Source organism: Primulina tabacum, chromosome 12 (assembly GCF_025594145.1).
Source record: "Primulina tabacum isolate GXHZ01 chromosome 12, ASM2559414v2, whole genome shotgun sequence".
In the NCBI taxonomy this organism is placed as follows: Eukaryota; Viridiplantae; Streptophyta; class Magnoliopsida; order Lamiales; family Gesneriaceae; genus Primulina; species Primulina tabacum.
In genome coordinates this window covers 1,947,551-1,965,557 of record NC_134561.1, presented here as the reverse complement: position 1 = coordinate 1,965,557, position 18,007 = coordinate 1,947,551, and the positions used below count along the sequence as shown (strand labels likewise).

At 37.9% G+C, this 18,007-nt stretch overlaps 1 protein-coding gene and 1 long non-coding RNA gene across 2 annotated transcripts in view; both read left to right on the top strand.

The window, feature by feature from the left end:
* Window positions 1-18,007, top strand: part of LOC142521402 (uncharacterized) — a 93,651-nt gene that overhangs the window by 10,040 nt on the left and 65,604 nt on the right. The window lies entirely within an intron of this gene.
* On the top strand, window positions 3,603-10,273 carry LOC142520016 (transcriptional corepressor SEUSS-like). Its single transcript, XM_075622965.1, is given in 10 exon segments — window positions 3,603-4,127; window positions 4,130-4,983; window positions 5,121-5,240; window positions 5,493-5,541; window positions 5,883-6,097; window positions 6,181-6,249; window positions 6,377-6,474; window positions 7,689-7,782; window positions 8,263-8,332; window positions 8,866-10,273. Coding segments are annotated over 10 exon segments (2,493 nt in total). The 5' UTR covers window positions 3,603-4,087; the 3' UTR covers window positions 9,750-10,273.

Below are 18,007 nucleotides of genomic sequence, written 5' to 3'. Positions count from 1 at the left end.
ACTACCAAATATTTTCTTTCAACGTTGGTCGAAAATTAAAACCTAAGCACATATATATCAGAACTAAAGTCGTTGAGAATAGAAATAAATATTATCTTATTTCATAATATAGCCAACTTATTTAATTTTCCTTCTAACATCATATATAGCATAGATGATCTGAGATAAACTCTGATCGACCTCAATTCGGAGAAACTTCATTCTTTTAGACATGTTTGATTAATTATGATCAATCGGATCTAATGAATAAAATATTAAGTCTGACTAAATATTAATTTTTTCCGAGACCCCATCAAAAAATCGGTATTAAGGGCAAATTTTACAAGTCAGGTGTAAGGGTGTTTAGAATATTTCTATCATCGTTAAGTTTTGATGATTGTCAAAATAAACAGTATCGAACTGTTTTAGGATCTAACCATTATTTTTTGTATGATAGATTCTTCATACCACTGGATCAAATAAGGTATTTCAAGCCGTTCATGAATTCAATTCATTATATCACAAAGTCAAAGATGCGGAAATATCTGAACTCGAGCTGCAAAATTATCATATGTCAAAACTGACTGACAGTCCAAAGTATTCAAACCCTTGAAAATAAAGCATTGCAATCGGTCATAAAAAATATAAATCTAAAAGGATATACTAGAGTCAATCCGTTCAAGCAATTGTCTCAATTGGAGAGATTACACATTATCATACCAACCCTCAAACGGCAAAAAACTATCTAATTTGGCATGATGTCTCTGGTTAATGGAAAGCAAAGGACTTGAAGTTGAAAAAGCACAAGGAACATTAATGAGCATTTAATGACATCAAAATAACATGTCCATTCTATCGGGAAACAGTACAGATGATTGTTGCAAAGCGAATCCGACTGTTGGAGCTTTTCACCTATATATATGTAGATCATTCAAAGTGAAGACTACCGAAATTCTGAACAATCAAAGTATTCACATGTAGTTATATGTTTTCACATCACTTAGACTAATATAATTTTAATGAGCAGTTATGTGTTATGAACTACCTCAGCCCATGGAAAATGATGATGATAGCAACGAGTACCGACGCTCGTCGCCACAATTATGAATTGTCCCACTTTTAAACATTTTTTCTTACATTGAGGATAATGCATGTTATGAGTTTGGGATGTATTATTTTATTTCATGATACTTGAATTCATGTAATAAGTAAGTCTAGTTTGTGCAACAAAAAAAATTTATTCAGTGTCTAGCATGTCAAGTGTGTGGAAGAAGAATAAGTGGGCCAATGATCTTTTTTTTTTACCAAAATGATCGAGTCATGGTGAATGTGTACAATTCTTAACATTTCACAATCATTTATGCACTTTTGCCATGAGTATCGATACACCTGATAAGGAGAGAACATTTATTGCACGCTAGGTATTACTGAATATAGGACACAAGTTTGAGACTTTTTGTGATTGCTATCTGATATTGAAATAAATTTTATAAGCATAAAAATGATCTAGGCATTCATTGAGTTTCTTTGGGCATGTTTACATTCTTAAAATATATCATTTGAAGCCCTTTGAACCTAACAAAAAGGATGTGTATTCTGTTATTTGTTTTAAAATAGACATATCATTATACTGATGCACATGGTCGATTTGTACAAGTTGATTTGTGAAGGAGAAGTAGTCTAGAACTTGGTTTAACACTCTTCAAGGCGAAATATGAATACTATGTGACTTCGGGATGATTTAGGCGATTTTTGGATCGTTTGAGTCTTTCGAGCCTACCAATATATTAATCTCTGGTGTCTCATTTTGATACAATTGAAAAATCGAATGGTGTGTGCCAAGACACGCAATAGCCCCATTCGTATATTTTTCTTAGTCTCATGTCAATTACCAAAAGCTTAAGCAAGTCCACTAATTCATGCCCGGATGTGAGAGAAATAAACCCCTTTGATGTTTGTCAAATGAAAAAAAAAATACTCGTGGGAGAAGAAGGGGAATAATAAAAAAATGAAGAAAAAGTAGAAATGTATAGTAAAGAGGTGGTGAACATGAGAAAATAAAGAGACCGAAGATGAAAATGATAAAAAAGTATATTAAAGAGGGAAGAGTTGCTAAAAAAATTAATAAATTGGGTATTTTCTCAATATTTGATTTCTATACCTTTATTGAAGTCGTGAGACGTAGTCTAACGATACAAGTTTCAAGACCTATTAATCAAGTCACACGTATCTAATATGCCAATGGAGAAGAGCCGTTAAAGTTGAGCCTATGGGCATTTCAAAAGCACAGACAATGAAACGTCAACTATTTTTTTAACTTTAAAATCCTACTAATTTTTTAAAAAAAACATAAAATTCGAAATTTATATTTAAAATGACTTAACATTCCAACATCGAAAAATAATTTAACATCTAAAAACTCAAAGTGCATAAAAATCTCTAACTCGTTAATTAACCAAAAATACTACGTCGACATTTAACAAGATCAATTAACATCAAAATAAAGCATAAAATCCCTAATAAATCATTAACAAAATTTTTATTTCAAAACTTCCATTATCAAGCTAATGCGGAAAATAAATGTCCATTGGGAGTGTACTGCCGGACTCGATCCACTCAAGCGTCAGCGCCTCCCTCAATCTCGTCCTCACCTGCAACATTCAAACCTAGTGAGTCTAATGACTCAACACGTTCTAAACACGAGTAACAAATAATACATATACAAGCACATCCATTAAAATCATACTTTTATTCAAAATAAGCTAGCATAAATTTGTAAGCATAATTTAATCATGAATCGTCAAATCGTAAAGATTTAAGATATGTGCAACTGAGGAAACATGTTTCCAAAATTAACATCTCTTATTTTGGCCAGAGATTTATTGCACTATTAAATTATCAGATTACATATGATATTTTCATCAGTAAGCAAACGGTGAATCCCTGACTACAACGCATTTACTCCTGCGTATTTCGAAACTACACTCAACCTCGGCACTTGATGACTCTCAATGGAGTCGGTAAATGAGTCAAAGTTCATGCTAGTACGTAAATCCTCTACGTTGTCCCGGCTCAAAGGACTAATGGTATACAACCCAAATTATTCCACTCAATAAATGATAACCACTTGGACAGTGCGAGATTGTGTTATTCAATGAATCATCAAATGATAACTCATTTGTATGAATAGACATCTCCATGTCCTTAACAATGAAACATGTAGTTTACATCACATATGCTAGTCTCAAGCTCAAACGACATTTATTGTAATTCTAGGCGGCTGATTCGACTAAGAACCTATTCAAAGTATATGTTATATTTTCTAATGAGTTTCATGATCTTACATTGAGACACATATCTCATGATACCTATTATATATTCAAAGTTTTTATCTATGCAACTTACATCAGTATATAAATAAAATAAATGCCATAATCAGATAAAACTACAAAATATTATTAAACTAAAAATTATTTTTACATAAAAATCAATCAAATCAATAAAATTTAACCTATAAATTGATTTGATGGACACATCCTCTAAAATTCAAATGATGAAAACTCAACAAAGAGTTAAAGATCGGTTTTTTTTGAAGAGGGATTCTATCATGTGGTCTTGTCAAATCGAGAGGTCATGAATTTGCCCACTAGACCAAGACAACAAGCAAACCCACCACCAAAACCAAAGAACTCAACACAAAATTTAGAAAACTCCGAGAAATAGATAAGCTCAACTCAAATAGAAACGAAAATGAGAGAAATGAAAGCGTAACTCTCATGGAAGAGAAGAACCAGAGAGGAGGAAAAAGTAAAGGTACCACTCTCATGGAAGACCAGAGAGACAACGAAACACTTCCGATCGCCTACGTATTTTTTTAAGGAAGCGCAGTCGTAGTTACGATCCCCTGTGTCAAAAGTTTACTTCCTTTTGACTTTGAATTTTTCTATTGTCCAGTTGATCAAAACGAACCCCACCCCCCCATTTTCAGACGAGGTTCACACCTTTTGTCTGGGAATTTTTGTGTCAGGGTCTAACTGGGTTCTTCTCAATTTTGTGTTGTCGGGGTGATTTATAGTAATCGAGTGGGAGTGTGTTGATTTTTCAAATAATGGTGCCACAAGGGTCTCCGTCTCCGCTTGGTGGTGGGCGCAGCAAGTTCAGCCGAATTCTGGGTTTTTGGGTGGAATGCCTTCACAGAACGCATCTCCATCTTTGGTGTCATCCCGCAATCAGTTCAATGGCATGAACATGCTAGGGAATGTTTCAGCTTTGCTCCACCAGTCATTTGGAAACGGGATTCCAACTTCAGGGCTTCAGCGGGGGATTATGGAAAGTGGGGCGGAATCAGATCCTCTCTCTAGTGTTGGAAATGGGATGGGTTTTAATCCGCCTTCCTCGTCTTCGTCTATCACAACATCCAGTCAAGTTCAAGGGCCACAGCAATTTCCCAACTCTTCTGGCAGTCAGATGTTGACAGACCAGCTACAACTTGAATCGCAGAATTTCCAACAGAATCAACACCAGTTCTCTGTCCCCGGCAACCCTCAACAGCAATTTCAAGCAATTGTAGCTCCTGGTATTGGACCTGTTAAGCCAGAACCGCAGGTGACTAACGACCAAGCACCGCATCAGCTTCAACCTCTGCAGAATCTTGCTATGGTAAAATTGGAGCCACAACAACTGCAAAATACAAGAAGCTTGGCTCCAGTCAAAATGGAACCCCAGCAGCTAGATCCATCTTTGTTTTTACAGCAGCAGCAGCTCCTTCTGTCAAGGCAGTCCTCTCAGGCTGCAGCAGCGGCTCAGATGTTGCAACAACAGAGGCTTATGCAACTTCAACATCAGCAACTCTTGAAGGCTATGCCTCAACAAAGATCCCCACTTCAAGCACAGTTTCAACCTCAGAATTTACCTCTTAGGTCTCCTATTAAATCCGTTTATGAGCCAGGAATGTGTGCCCGAAGACTGACACATTACATGTATCAGCAACAACATAGACCTGAAGTAAGATGCCATTGTCCAATCAGTTGCTTAGTTTTCATGTACAAGATTGGTGGAAGCCATTTGTTCATAGATACCTCAGGGTGGTAATAATTGGATGTTGTATAATTATTCTTATTATCATTATTGTTATTTTGTAGGACAACAATATAGATTTTTGGAGGAAATTTGTCACTGAATATTTTGCACCAAATGCCAAGAAAAAATGGTGTGTTTCCATGTATGGAACTGGCCGCCAGACCACTGGAGTTTTCCCTCAGGTCTGTTGGATTACGAATGAAATTATGCATCGAGTTCTCTCACTTCATCTTTGGTCTAGTTTTTTCCGTTATTGTACTTTGAAGATTACTCTTCGGTCCTATTTAACCATTTTTTTTTAAAGTCAGAAGCTTTGCTTTGCGCATGAACACAATAGTAAATCTATGTTGGGCTTATTTTGTACCTTTTGGAGTTGATACCAGTTTTCATGCTCAATAATTAATTATTTGATGTCGCCATGTTAATATGTGTAGGATGGTTGGCACTGTGAAATTTGCAATCGCAAGCCTGGGCGAGGATTTGGTACGTGTTAACGATGATTTCACTCTTTGTCGGTAACTTTTCTGGTGTTAAGTTCTTTTTAGGGTTATCATGAGTTGATGGGCGCTTGCTTTGATTTACTTTTTAGAACATCCACATCACAATGTCAAACACCAACTGCAACATGTGTATTTATACGTAAAGTAAAGAGAATCATGGAAGAGAGGAAACTAACTATGTATGTAACAAGCTACTTTAGCATCTAAGGGTAGTTTTATGCATGTCATCCCCAGAAGTGTTCGTGGAAGGAAGAGTTGAATAAATAGAAGGTTAGGTGAGGAATGTCTCTGTCTCCGTCTGACCATAGTTTTTATGGATGTCAGAGGCAACTGCTGAAGTTTTGCCTAGGCTGTTCAAAATAAAATATGAAAGTGGTACTTTAGAAGAACTACTCTATGTTGACATGCCTCGAGAATATCAGAATTCATCTGGGCAAATTGTTCTGGACTATGCAAAAGCAATACAAGAGAGTGTCTTTGAGCAACTCCGTGTTGTTCGTGATGGCCAACTTCGAATAGTGTTCACCTCTGACCTCAAGGTTACCGTATTGACTAGCAGTTTTCTTTTTTTCATGTCTTGACTTATGAAGTTGTTTAATGTTGTGTTCTTTTACCTGTTCAGATATGCTCCTGGGAATTCTGTGCTCGGCGCCATGAAGAGCTAATTCCTAGAAGATTGATGATTCCTCAGGTTAAGAGTTCAATCAAGCCTCAGATTTACCTTTGTAATTCTTTTGGTTGAGTGAAGTGGTGTATCATGAGCTGGAATAAATATTTGGATCTTTTTACATATCTTGCTTCAATGATCCACCCTGCAGGTTAGCCAACTTGGTGCTGCTGCCCAAAAATATCAGGCTGCTGCCCAGAATACATCATCCTGTGGCTCTGTTTCTGAGCTGCAAAATAACTGCAACATGTGAGTCTAAGTTACTAGTTATGTGCATGATTCTTGTTCTATACATCATTCAATGGCTCTGTCTGAGCTACAAAATAACTGTAACATGTGAGTCTAAGTTACTATTGATGTGCATTATTCCTGCTCTACACCAATCGACTGTTGGCTAGGTGGTTTGTAATTTGCATAACCTTTTGTGGTGTTTATCTTCCAGATCTCAATCTCCACACTCCACACTTGTTAAAAATTTTGGATGGCAAATTTCTTCTTGTATTGCTGACTGTCAGGAATTGTTCGTTTTTATCTCATTATTGTGATGTTTATCATTCGGGTCATGAATTTTATGTTAACTTAGTGAAGATTTGTGCTTGCCAGAGGCCCAAAGCATAATCAGAATTTTTTTTCGCTGTGATCGGATACAGAACTTGGATAAAGGTGGTTAAGGAGGATATCAGAGATCTTGGAAAACTAATATCCATTTAGCCGACCCCGCAACTAGCGGGGATGCACTTTGACGATGATTATGATTTGATTGGATACACAATTTCCACTGCCAAATGCCAATATACATTAATATCAAAATTTATCATCATTTTAGTTGAGGGAATGTGGCAAAGAAGGAAATATGTGCTTGGGTGTAGTTTTTGCAGTAGATGGAAAAGTTAGCAATATCAGTATGAAGTAATTTCTTTAGCATATAACAGAAAATGAACTCAAATATTTCAACAAAAAGGAATCCCTCTGTTTATTCGTGTTTCAGTTTAGTTATGGCTATGAAATTCTGCACAAGATGCGTCTCAATCTTAAAAGTAGATATGCATCATGTTAATCTGTATCGTTATTTGATAATCTTCCATTTTCTCTACAAAGAGATTGACAAAGCGAAACATCTGAAAAATTATTTTAATGACAAGTTAGCATTCAACTCCATGTATTAATTTTTGATGCACTTAGCCAATTTATTTTTGCTAGTACTTTCCATGTCTCATATAGAGAGTTTTTTTTATATAAATTCAGAGTTTTTTTTAATATAAATTCAGTTAAATTTATCTCTTGGAGCTGCACTAGCCTTTCTCTGTGCATGTAAAGAAAATGTGGATGCCAGTGAAAATTGATGTTTAAGTGCATTTTTCCTATTCTGGACTTAATGCCACGGGGAGGATTTGCTGCCTTTTTCTAGGGGCATGCTACTTAACGTTCTTGTGATCGCTAATCTGCAGTTTTTCATTCTTCAGGTTTGTTGCTTCAGCTCGTCAGATGGCAAAGGCCTTGGAAGTTCCACTGGTAAATGATTTGGGATATACAAAAAGATACGTGCGATGCTTACAGGTAATGATCTTGGAATTTCTAGAGATGGAACACTCACTGAATCTGTTTTCTTTCTACTTTAGTACTCCGCGTTTAGGAATTTTATTTTGTGTCGACATAGATTTTGACTCAATTTGATGGAATAGGCCACTGGCGGAGTGGAAGATGTGGAGTTTAGACAAAAAGTCCTTTTGGTCTGTTTAAATTTTGAGCAAAAAATATGCTTTTGAATACTGGATTTGCATGAATAAGTTGCTAAGTAAAATTGAGATGGATGTTTACTCATGTCGCAACCAGAAATTAATTATCCGAGGCTTTGTGGATTCTTGGTTTATTATCATGTTTTGTACCAATGATCACGAGTAACTAAGACTTAAAGTCTAATGTTTTTATTTGTGGAGGCTTTTGATTAATATTTCTCTGTTAGCATCTCAAACTGCCATTAGTTGCTTTAGTTAGTGGACGCTAATTTGCCTTGTATTTTTATTGTTACCATGGCAGATATCAGAAGTAGTGAATAGTATGAAAGATCTGATTGACTATAGTCGGGAAACTGGCACGGGTCCTATTGGTAAGCCTGAAGGCGCTCTTGATTATTTCGCATTTGTTGTTCCATTCCATGCCGGCAAGGGGAAGAGGACTCTAAAGCTCTATGGATTGCATGAACAAATGCTTTTGATAACTTTGCGTCACCTTGTTGACAAGAGAATAATTTTAGTACCGAAAACAAGTTTGTCATTTGGTCCATTTTATCTCTTCTTGGGCACCTGAGAGACCGTCGGCTCATGTGTTTATAGTGAGATGAAAGTGATGAGATTCATTTTTAGCTGTGCTATTTAGCATGTCTGATTGTATATATGGTTGCTGATCTACTGTTTTTTTCTACCTTTGATCCTCTTTTGGCTCATGTTTAAGGATGTCATTGCTATTGCATTAACAGCGTTTTTGCTGTTTATTTTTTTTCATCTAGTTGGTATTTTATGACGATAATGGAATTCCGTGTGGTCATCCACGTATCTCTCTCAATTCTTAAAACAATCGGCAATTTATTTTGTCTTACCATTTGTGCCTTTCATTAATTTATTAACTATTTCCTTTTTGCAGAGATTTTGAGCCAGTTTCCTCGGAGGACAAATCCTTCGCCTGGGTTTCAAGGTCAGCCTCCACAACAAGAGGGTCACCCACAGCAGCAGCAACAGACAGCAACTGCTGCTAGCAATTGCATACCAAGTGTTAGTAACCCTCTGAATTCTGAGCCAGTAACTTCCTCAGCTAGTACCATTGTTGGGCTTCTTCATCAAAACTCAATGAACTCTAGACAACAAAACCCCATACCTAGTGCGAACAGCCTCTATGGAAGTAACAGTATCCAGATGCCATCTCCGGGTTCTACAAGCAACATTCCACTTCCGCAACTCACTACGTTCCAATCCTCCACACCATACTCGTCAAACAATCCTCAGCAAACTTCACAAGCTAGTCTATCAGGCACCCATGTGAACTCGATTAATTCATCAAATAATCCGATGCAACAACCTGCTGTTTCTGGTAATGCCGGTGCTAATGAATCGCAATGCTCAGTCCAGAAAATTATAAATGACATGAGGATGTCCTCTCACTTCGGTGGGGGTAGTGTGATGGGCATGGGGACGATGGGTAGTGATGTGAAAAATGTACATGGAATGTTAAATGCCAACAATACTGGTCTGAATGGCAGCAACGTTTTGGTAGGAAATGGAGTGGCCAACTGCAACCCAAATGTAGGTGGTTTAGGATTTGGAAACATCAGCAACGGACTTGGCCAATCTGCCATGGCCAACGGGATTCGAGCAGTGCTGGGAAACAACTCTTTGTCCATGAACGGGAGAGTGGGCATGGGGATGACACGTCAACAGAGCATGAGTCAGCATCATCAACAAGATTTGGGGAACCAACTGCTTGGTGGTCTTGGGACTGCTAATGGTTTTAATAACCTTCAATTTGATTAGAAGGGATCTCCCTGAGAAGTCTTGTGCTATTCTTGTCGCCCCTCGAAGGATAAGCTGTCTGGCAGCATAAATTCTCATTCCCTTTCATCGGGTTGATGAATCTGGAGTGCATGACCGAAAAGGAGAAACAGTTTACTGTCTTTCATCCCCTTCCTGCAGTACCGATTCCAGAGAAACAAAAACACAAAGCTTAGCGTCTCTTACTTATGTTATCCTAATGTTCCTGAATTTGTTCTAACTTGAATTTGACTGATTGGTGACAGCTCTTCTCCCTCTGTGCACTCATTGTTAAAGTGGGATACACACAAAGAGATGGCTAATGGTAATTCGCTTTGTACGCTCTTTGTTTCATTATGAATTTGTAACATGTTTTGTGTGCCAACCTCTCCCACTGGCTCCCCCTTCCCCGCTTCAGTTTTCTAGAATATGTGAGTATGTATAGTTTGGATTGCCTTGAAAGCTGAGTTTATTGAAGTTGTTTCCAGAATTGAGCAGAAATGATTCACTGTCATTCGATTTCTTTATTTCATCTCTTGTTAGTGAACTGAATACCTTTCCACATGGATCTTAAAATGATTTGATTACCTTGTGAACTGTATGTGTTGTTTTTGTTGTTGGTGTCTGAGGAAGAAATAATTGATATTTTAGTTGTAACTAAATGGAATTGGAACCGTATGAAATCGGATTTTTATTTTAAAGTCGAAATCGTCTATTTTAGAATCGTGGTCGAGCTGTTTAAGTCATCATTAGTATGCCTGGTTCAGTACGGTATACCGATTTTTTTTAATAATACCGTATACCGTACCGAAATTTTTCGGTACCGAAAAATGAATACCGATACCGTACCGAAATTTCGGTATACCGTCATATTGGTATATCGAAATTTCGATATGACATAAATTACATACCGTTTTTATCAAAACAATTCGGTATACCGCAATTTTGGTACGGTATCGATAATGTCTATACCGAATTTTTAAAAAAAATTTGTTAATTTCATCACAATCACAACAAAATAATTTTATTATAATAATTTTTCGGTAATTCGGTAACCGTACCGAAATTTTCGGTATCCTGTTAATATCGGTATATTTCGATATGGTATACACGGTATACTGAAATTTCGGTATTTTTTTCCAGCCCTAGTCATTAGGCGTGTATAGCATGAAGACGTTTAGGCAAGTGCCAATTTTAGAATGTACGTGCCATTTCGTTTTCCATGTTTGAGGTTCGATTTTTTCATGTAATTCCCTTTGTCGATTTTCTTGATTTTTTTTCTTATGTAAATTTGCATACAAAAATATCGAATTCATCAAGTTTTGACATTGTTTTCCCCATAATTTTCTTGATGAATAAATTATTAATGATCAACTACAATAGATAAATTTACTTTCATTTCTTAATCTAACTATATGAATTCATTTTTTATTTATATAGCTAGATATTTGATTGTATGTCTATTTATAGAAATCTTAGAGTTTCTCTTATAAAAGACAGACAAAAGATTGAGATAATCAAAGTTGGGTCAATGTCATAGATAGGGAGAAAAAAAAAAGAAAGTTACATATTCCTAAAAGAAAGTTGTGGTAGAAGTGATTGAACCTGGGTCAATATATCGTACTGTTTAGTACCCAAAATCATAATCATATATCGTACCGAAAATTACGATATAAAAAAATTTATACCGATCTCGTACCGAAAATTTCGATATTTTTTCCCAAAATACATGTTATACTGAGGAGGTATTGATAATATACATGTTTTTTCCAACTATTTTTGGGGACCATTTAGTTTTTTTTTTTTTTTGAAGAGAAAAAATATATTATTAGGAATCAGTCAGATTACAATCTTCATTCAACGCTTCTAAAATAAAACTATGGAGGAGAATTCCAGATTGAAGGACGAGCATGAAAGCAAGATTCCCTAGCAAGAATGTGGGCAACCTTGTTTGCTTGTCTACGAGTGAAACAGACCCTGAATGATGGTCTTTGACAAAGTAATTCACGACACTCTAAGATAATCGCTCCAAACTCTGAGTCGTCGTCTCTTGCTGAATTCAGTGCTTCAGTAACTCCTTTGGCATCGGACTCGAAAATTACCTCCTGGATGTTCATTTCCATGATCCAGCTAAGGGCTTCCTTGATCGCCATAGCCTCTGCCTCTTTTACGAGAGCTCTGCCAGGGAAGGCATTTGTTCTAGCTGAAATAAACATCCCGTCGAAATCTCGAAGAACCATACCAACCCCAAATAACCCCGATCCATTTTGTACCGATGCATCCACATTGCATTTGAGTGTTGGAGCTTGTGGTTTTAGCCAGGAAAATCTCTCTTCTTCTTGATGGGTTGTTCCCTCTGAATTTGTTGCGATGTTACGCACCCCTCTCCAATCTGTCAAGAATTGAATGGCTGAGCTAACAATTGAATCAGCTGGTCTAACAATTCTGTTCCAAAGTTTCTCATTCCGAGCCCGCCATATGCCCCATAGTACCATAGCTATGTTTTCGAGGGAAGCCACATCTACCTGCTGGAACATTTTGAAAAGCCACTGGATGAATCCTTCAACTTCATTGGACTTTGAGACCACTAAGCTCCAGATACCAAGTTCTTCCCAGCAAGCTTTTGCCATTGGGCAGAAAATAAATTGATGCCACGAGTTCTCCCAATCGCTCCCACATGTTGCACACGAGATAGGTACCAGGATATGTTTCTTTTGAAGATTGCCTCTATTAGGGAGAATATCTCTAGCTACACGCCACAAGAAGACCTTTACCTTCGGTGGAATTTTTAGGCTCCAAAGTTTCTGCCAATCCCCAAGGCCCGTAGGAGCGTCGCCATCGATTAGCAGTTCTTGTGCTATTTTGTAACCTGATCGAACTTGGTATTTCCCATTGCTTCTATAGTGCCAAATGAGTTGATCGCCTCCTATGTTTGTGTGTACATGGATATTCAGGATTTCATGTACATCTGTGTTTCCAAAAATATCAACCAGTAGCTCATGATCCCACTGGGTAGTGAACGGGATGAATAAATCACATACCTTTAGTGAGTGAAGCTCTGTGATAGGAGGGGATGTTATGTAGAAATTCCTTGGGTCACGAAGCCATGGCTCTCTCCAAACATTAATCTTATCTCCCTTTTCCAATTCGCCACATGACTCCTCTTTTTAGTATGATTTGTGAGCTCCACAGACTACGCCATATGAAGCTAGGATTGTGGCCCAGACTAGCATCCAGGAAATTCGAGGTTGGGAAATACTTCGCTTTTAGAACTCTGGTCATTAGGGAGTCTGGTTCAGCGATGAGGTTCCATGCTTGTTTACCTAGCATTGCCAGGTTGAAGGATTTCAGATTTCTAAACCCCATGCCACCATTTTGCTTCGGGACACATAGCCGGTCCCATCTCAACCATTTGATGCCTCTATTGCCATTTGGGTTTGAACCCCACCAAAAAGAGTTCATAATTCGTTGAAGCTCCTCAGTGGTAGATCTCGGCAGCAAGAACACGTTCATGCAGTAGGCTGGAAGAGCTTGAACTACTGCTTTGATTAGTATTTCTCTACCTGCTTTAGAGAGGAATTTACCTTGCCATCCTTGAATACGCTTCCAAAGTCTATCTTTCAAGTAGTTGAAGATATCCTTTTTCTTTTTTCCAATAAGAGAAGGAAGCCCTAGATAAGTTCCTGACTTCATGTCTTTTGTGATACCCATTCTTCTGGACAGCAACTCCTTTTGATCAGCACCCATGTTCCCACTAAACATTATTCCAGATTTCACTAAATTTATTGCCTGGCCTGATGCTTGCTCGTAATCACGAAGCAGCTTCTTTACCACTTCGCATTCTTCCACCCTTGCTTTACAGAACAAGAGGCTATCATCGGCGAATAACAAATGAGAGATTTTTGGGCCACCCCTGCTAACTCGGCATCCATTGATGAGACCATGTCTTTCTGCATCCTGTATCACAGATGAAAGGGCGTGAGCACAGATGATGAAGAGGTACGGTGAGAGTGGACATCCTTGGCGTAAACCTCTGTGAGGTTTAATAGGGCCAACAACTCGATCATTGACAATGACTGAATAAGAAACAGTAGTTATACATAGCATGACCAATTTTACCCACTCTCTGTGGAAGCCAATCTTAATCAACATGTCTCCCAGAAAGTCCCAACTAAGGCGATCGTAAGCCTTGCTCACATCAAGTTTTACAGCCATGAAGCCTTCCTTCCCTCTTGTTTTCCGTTTCAGGTTGTGAAGCACTTCGAAGGCCACCACGACATTGTCCATAATCGATCTACCTGGGACGAAAGCTGATTGGTACTCTGAGATGATTCTATCCATAAGAGGTTTCATGCGGTTTGCCATGATCTTAACAAAGATTTTGTACAGAACGTTACACAATGATATGGGCCGAAAGTCCTTCATGTTGTTTGGTTTCGCGCATTTTGGAATTAGGACAATATGAGTGTCATTTAAGTTATTTGGAAAACACCATTGCTCCTCCAACGGTTACATTCCTGAAAAACTTCCTGTCCCACCGTGCTCCAAAACTTGTGGAAAAACATCGGATTAAACCCATCTGGACCCGGTGACTTGTAGCCATTCATTTGTAAAACCACAGATTTCACTTCTTCGATCTTGAATGGTGAGAGGAGATCACGATTTTCTGCTTCAGAGATCACTGGTGTAACCTTGGATATGACCAGATCGCTATTTGCCAAGATGGGAGAGAATAATTCTGTAGAGTACTTCTTTACCACCTCACATAAATCATCAATTTGCTCAACATAATTTCCATTCTCATCAGTCAGTTTCTTTATTTTATTCGATTCTCTACGGCTAGTGGCTGTTTTGTGGAAATATTTGGAGTTCATGTCTCCGTCTTTAAGCCAATAGGCTTTCGCCCGCTGTTTCCAAAAGGTCTCCTCCTATGCTAACAGAACAATGAGTTCCGAGTTTAGTTCTAGAGCTCACTGCACTGATGCTTGATCTATTTTGGAGCGAAGATAATCTATTTCATTCTTGCATCGATCGATTTTTTCCCGAAATTCTCTTGAAACCTTTCTGCCCCATCTTTGCAAGTTATAAGCTGTATATTGCAATTTATCAGTGAGGCGAGTGCTTGAGGAGTTCACCCAACTTTCTCTAACCACCTTAGATAGCCCCGATTCACGCAGCCACTTGTTTTCGAAACGGAATCCTCTCCTTTTCCCGCTAAGGATTTTATTCTCTGTGGTAAGAAGAATAGGGGAATGGTCTGATATAGGAGCTGTACAGTTAGCGAGGGTACCATGTGGGAATATCGTGGTCCAACCATTATTAACCAGAGCTCTGTCTATTCTTTCTTCAATAGCATTAATGGTTCCTTCACTTCTTGCCCAAGTGAAAGGATAGCCCTTGAGAGGTAGATCAGTCAATCCGCATGTAGCAACTACTTCTCGGAAGCCGTTTATAAGCCAAGTGGGATGGTCTACCCTTCCTATTTTATCATCTGGACTTAACATGTCGTTAAAGTCCCCTATGCAGCACCAGGAAGTTGAGATTGGCTGTGAATTGTGTGAAGTAACCTCCACGAGTCCCTTCTCCTTCGCCTTTCTGGATAGCCATAGAAACCCGTAAGTCTCCATGTTGGTTTATCATCATCCTTAATTTCTGCGTTAACATGATTTTCAGAGAAGTCTTGTATAATACAGAGATCTTTATGACGCCATAACAGAGCAAGTCCACCCCGACGTCCAACTCTATCAACAGCAAAGGCACCTGCGAACCCAAGCTTTACTCTAATTTCTTCAATTCTAGCAGAACAAACTAAAGTTTCCGAAAGAAACAGAATCTCGGCTTTGTGAGTTCGGATCAACTCACGAAGAATAGGAATTGCTCGAGGCTGGCCGAGTCCTCGGCAATTCCAACTAAGGACAATCATGGTTCCCGGCAGGCCTGGGAACCAGGACCTGCCGATAAAAAATGCTGGTTTGAGTGATCATTATCTGAGGCTTTTGGATGGACTTTTGTATCCAGGTTCATGTTGGTGATCTTGGATTGGGCCTCTGTATTGTGGTTCGCACGGGATCGTTTCCTATTATTGAGTAGCTCCATCTCATTCCCGCAAATTTCTCCATCAAAGGTAGGCTGGATGGTATTTCCATATAGGCTGTTTCTGAGTATCATGCTCCAATTTGAATGATCATTTATAGAGATTGAGAGATATTCGGCAATTCCCTTGCCCTTGTTAGCGGAGGATTTGTTACTTACCTCTTTTGGATCCGAAAATTTTGCTTCTGATTGATTGCCATCTATCGTTGTTCCACCGGTGGTAGCCGGAGTTCCGGTGGGCTCATCTTCTCGCAACCATTTGTTCTCCCCCAGACTGGATGTTCTCTTATCCTGCGCTCGAAGCCAGATGCCCCAATTCCGTTTACCATCATCATGAATCATATTGAAGAGTTTGTCACAGAATTTCTCTATATGTCCCAGACAACCGCACAAGAAACAGAGAGCCAAGCTTTTCATATTTAAAGCTTACGAGGAAACTCTCACCATTTGATTTTCCTATTTTCTTGCATCTTTTATGTGGGTTTTGGACGTCGATGGCTACTCGTATACGCATGTAAGGCCTCCATGATCCTTTGTTATTGTTGCTGTCGTATTCCAGGAAGTTTCCCATGTATGATCCCAATTGCTTGCCCACGGCTTCAGACATGTACCCAAATGGTAAGTCGTGAATTTGGATCCAGAAGTTGAGATGGCGTAGTGGAACTTGTAGTGGTTGTTCCTCTCTTTTCAGATGGTGTAGAAGAAGGAAATTATTGTCAAAGGTCCATGGTCCCCCTTCCAATATTCTTTGCAAGTCCACCGAATGATAGAACTGGAAAATAAACCTTTTGAATCCTATCTCTCTGATAGTGACGCCTTTACCAGGCCTCCAGATGGAAGATAAGCGTTGTTTCATGATATTCAAATTGATTTGCCTCTGTCAATAAGATCCCCACTAAACATAGCTCATTTGCATCATCTGCTCTTTGTAGGATATTCGGATCAAAAGCGATTTCATCATCTTCATTGTCAATTAGTGATAAGCCAGCCATATGTGAATCCATGGGAGCGAAGTTTGCCTCACCGAAGAAATAAAATGAAGACTAGAACTCTCAACAGGGAGAGGAAAGACTTAAACTCTCAACAGGGAGAGGAAAGACTTAAAACTCTCAACAGGGAGAGGAAAGACACCCCATTTAGTTATATATTCAGTTTCTTAGAAATTAGTATATACTTGAAAAAATTTACATTTTGTCTCATATCTTATTATACTAAGGAGGTATTGGTCTAATCTCTATCGATAAACACACTTTCTACATGGTTGTTCAAAAAAATACTTTCATGGATTTTATAAATAGTTTTCCGTAATTTTATTACTAATCTTCGGCTTGAATAGTAACCGATCCATTCTCAGAAAAAAACATGAACCGAATGGGGCTCAATCGTCACCAAAGCTTCAAACAATGAGCAGGTCTCTTCTGAGACGGTCTCACGAATCTTTATCTGTGAGACAGGTCAATCCTACCGAGATTCACAATAAAAATTAATATTTTTTCATGAATGACTCAAATAAGATATCCGTCTCACAAAATACGACCCGTGAGAATGTGTCACACAAGTTTTTGTTTCGAAACAATTTTGCTCTTGAAGATAGTTTTTACACTCTTGTCACATTTTCTGTTTCAAATGAACAGATAGAATCTGCTAAAATCCTTGCCATACACTATTGGTATTTATTTGTTTTGAAAAATTGCTTGTTGCATATTTGTTATTGTCAGTAACCCTATTGAGTTTTAGGAAACCAATTTTACATTTCACAAAATAAAAAATCAAAGATTATCAGCTTATTTTAAATGGCCTTACTCCAACTATATTTTCATCAAGTTTTTCCTTCAAACACAGTTATTACATTGCATTCGACTTTTATTGTTCTTTTATTTTTTTTTGTTTGTTTCAAATATATCAAGCTTATATCATATTTAACAATATTTTTTATACTATTTTACTAAGTCTTAAAAAGCTTAAAATCATTTTTTTAATAAATTAAATAAAAATAAAATAAGAAGTTTGCATGTAAATTGATTTTCCAAAATTTTTCTTAATCTGTGTGGAAAAAAAAAGACATCAATATAATTGAGACAGAGATGGTATAACTAAGTTTTAGAAAAGATAAGGTCTTTTGTGAGACGTTCTCACAAATCTTTATCTGCGAGACTGGTGATATTCAC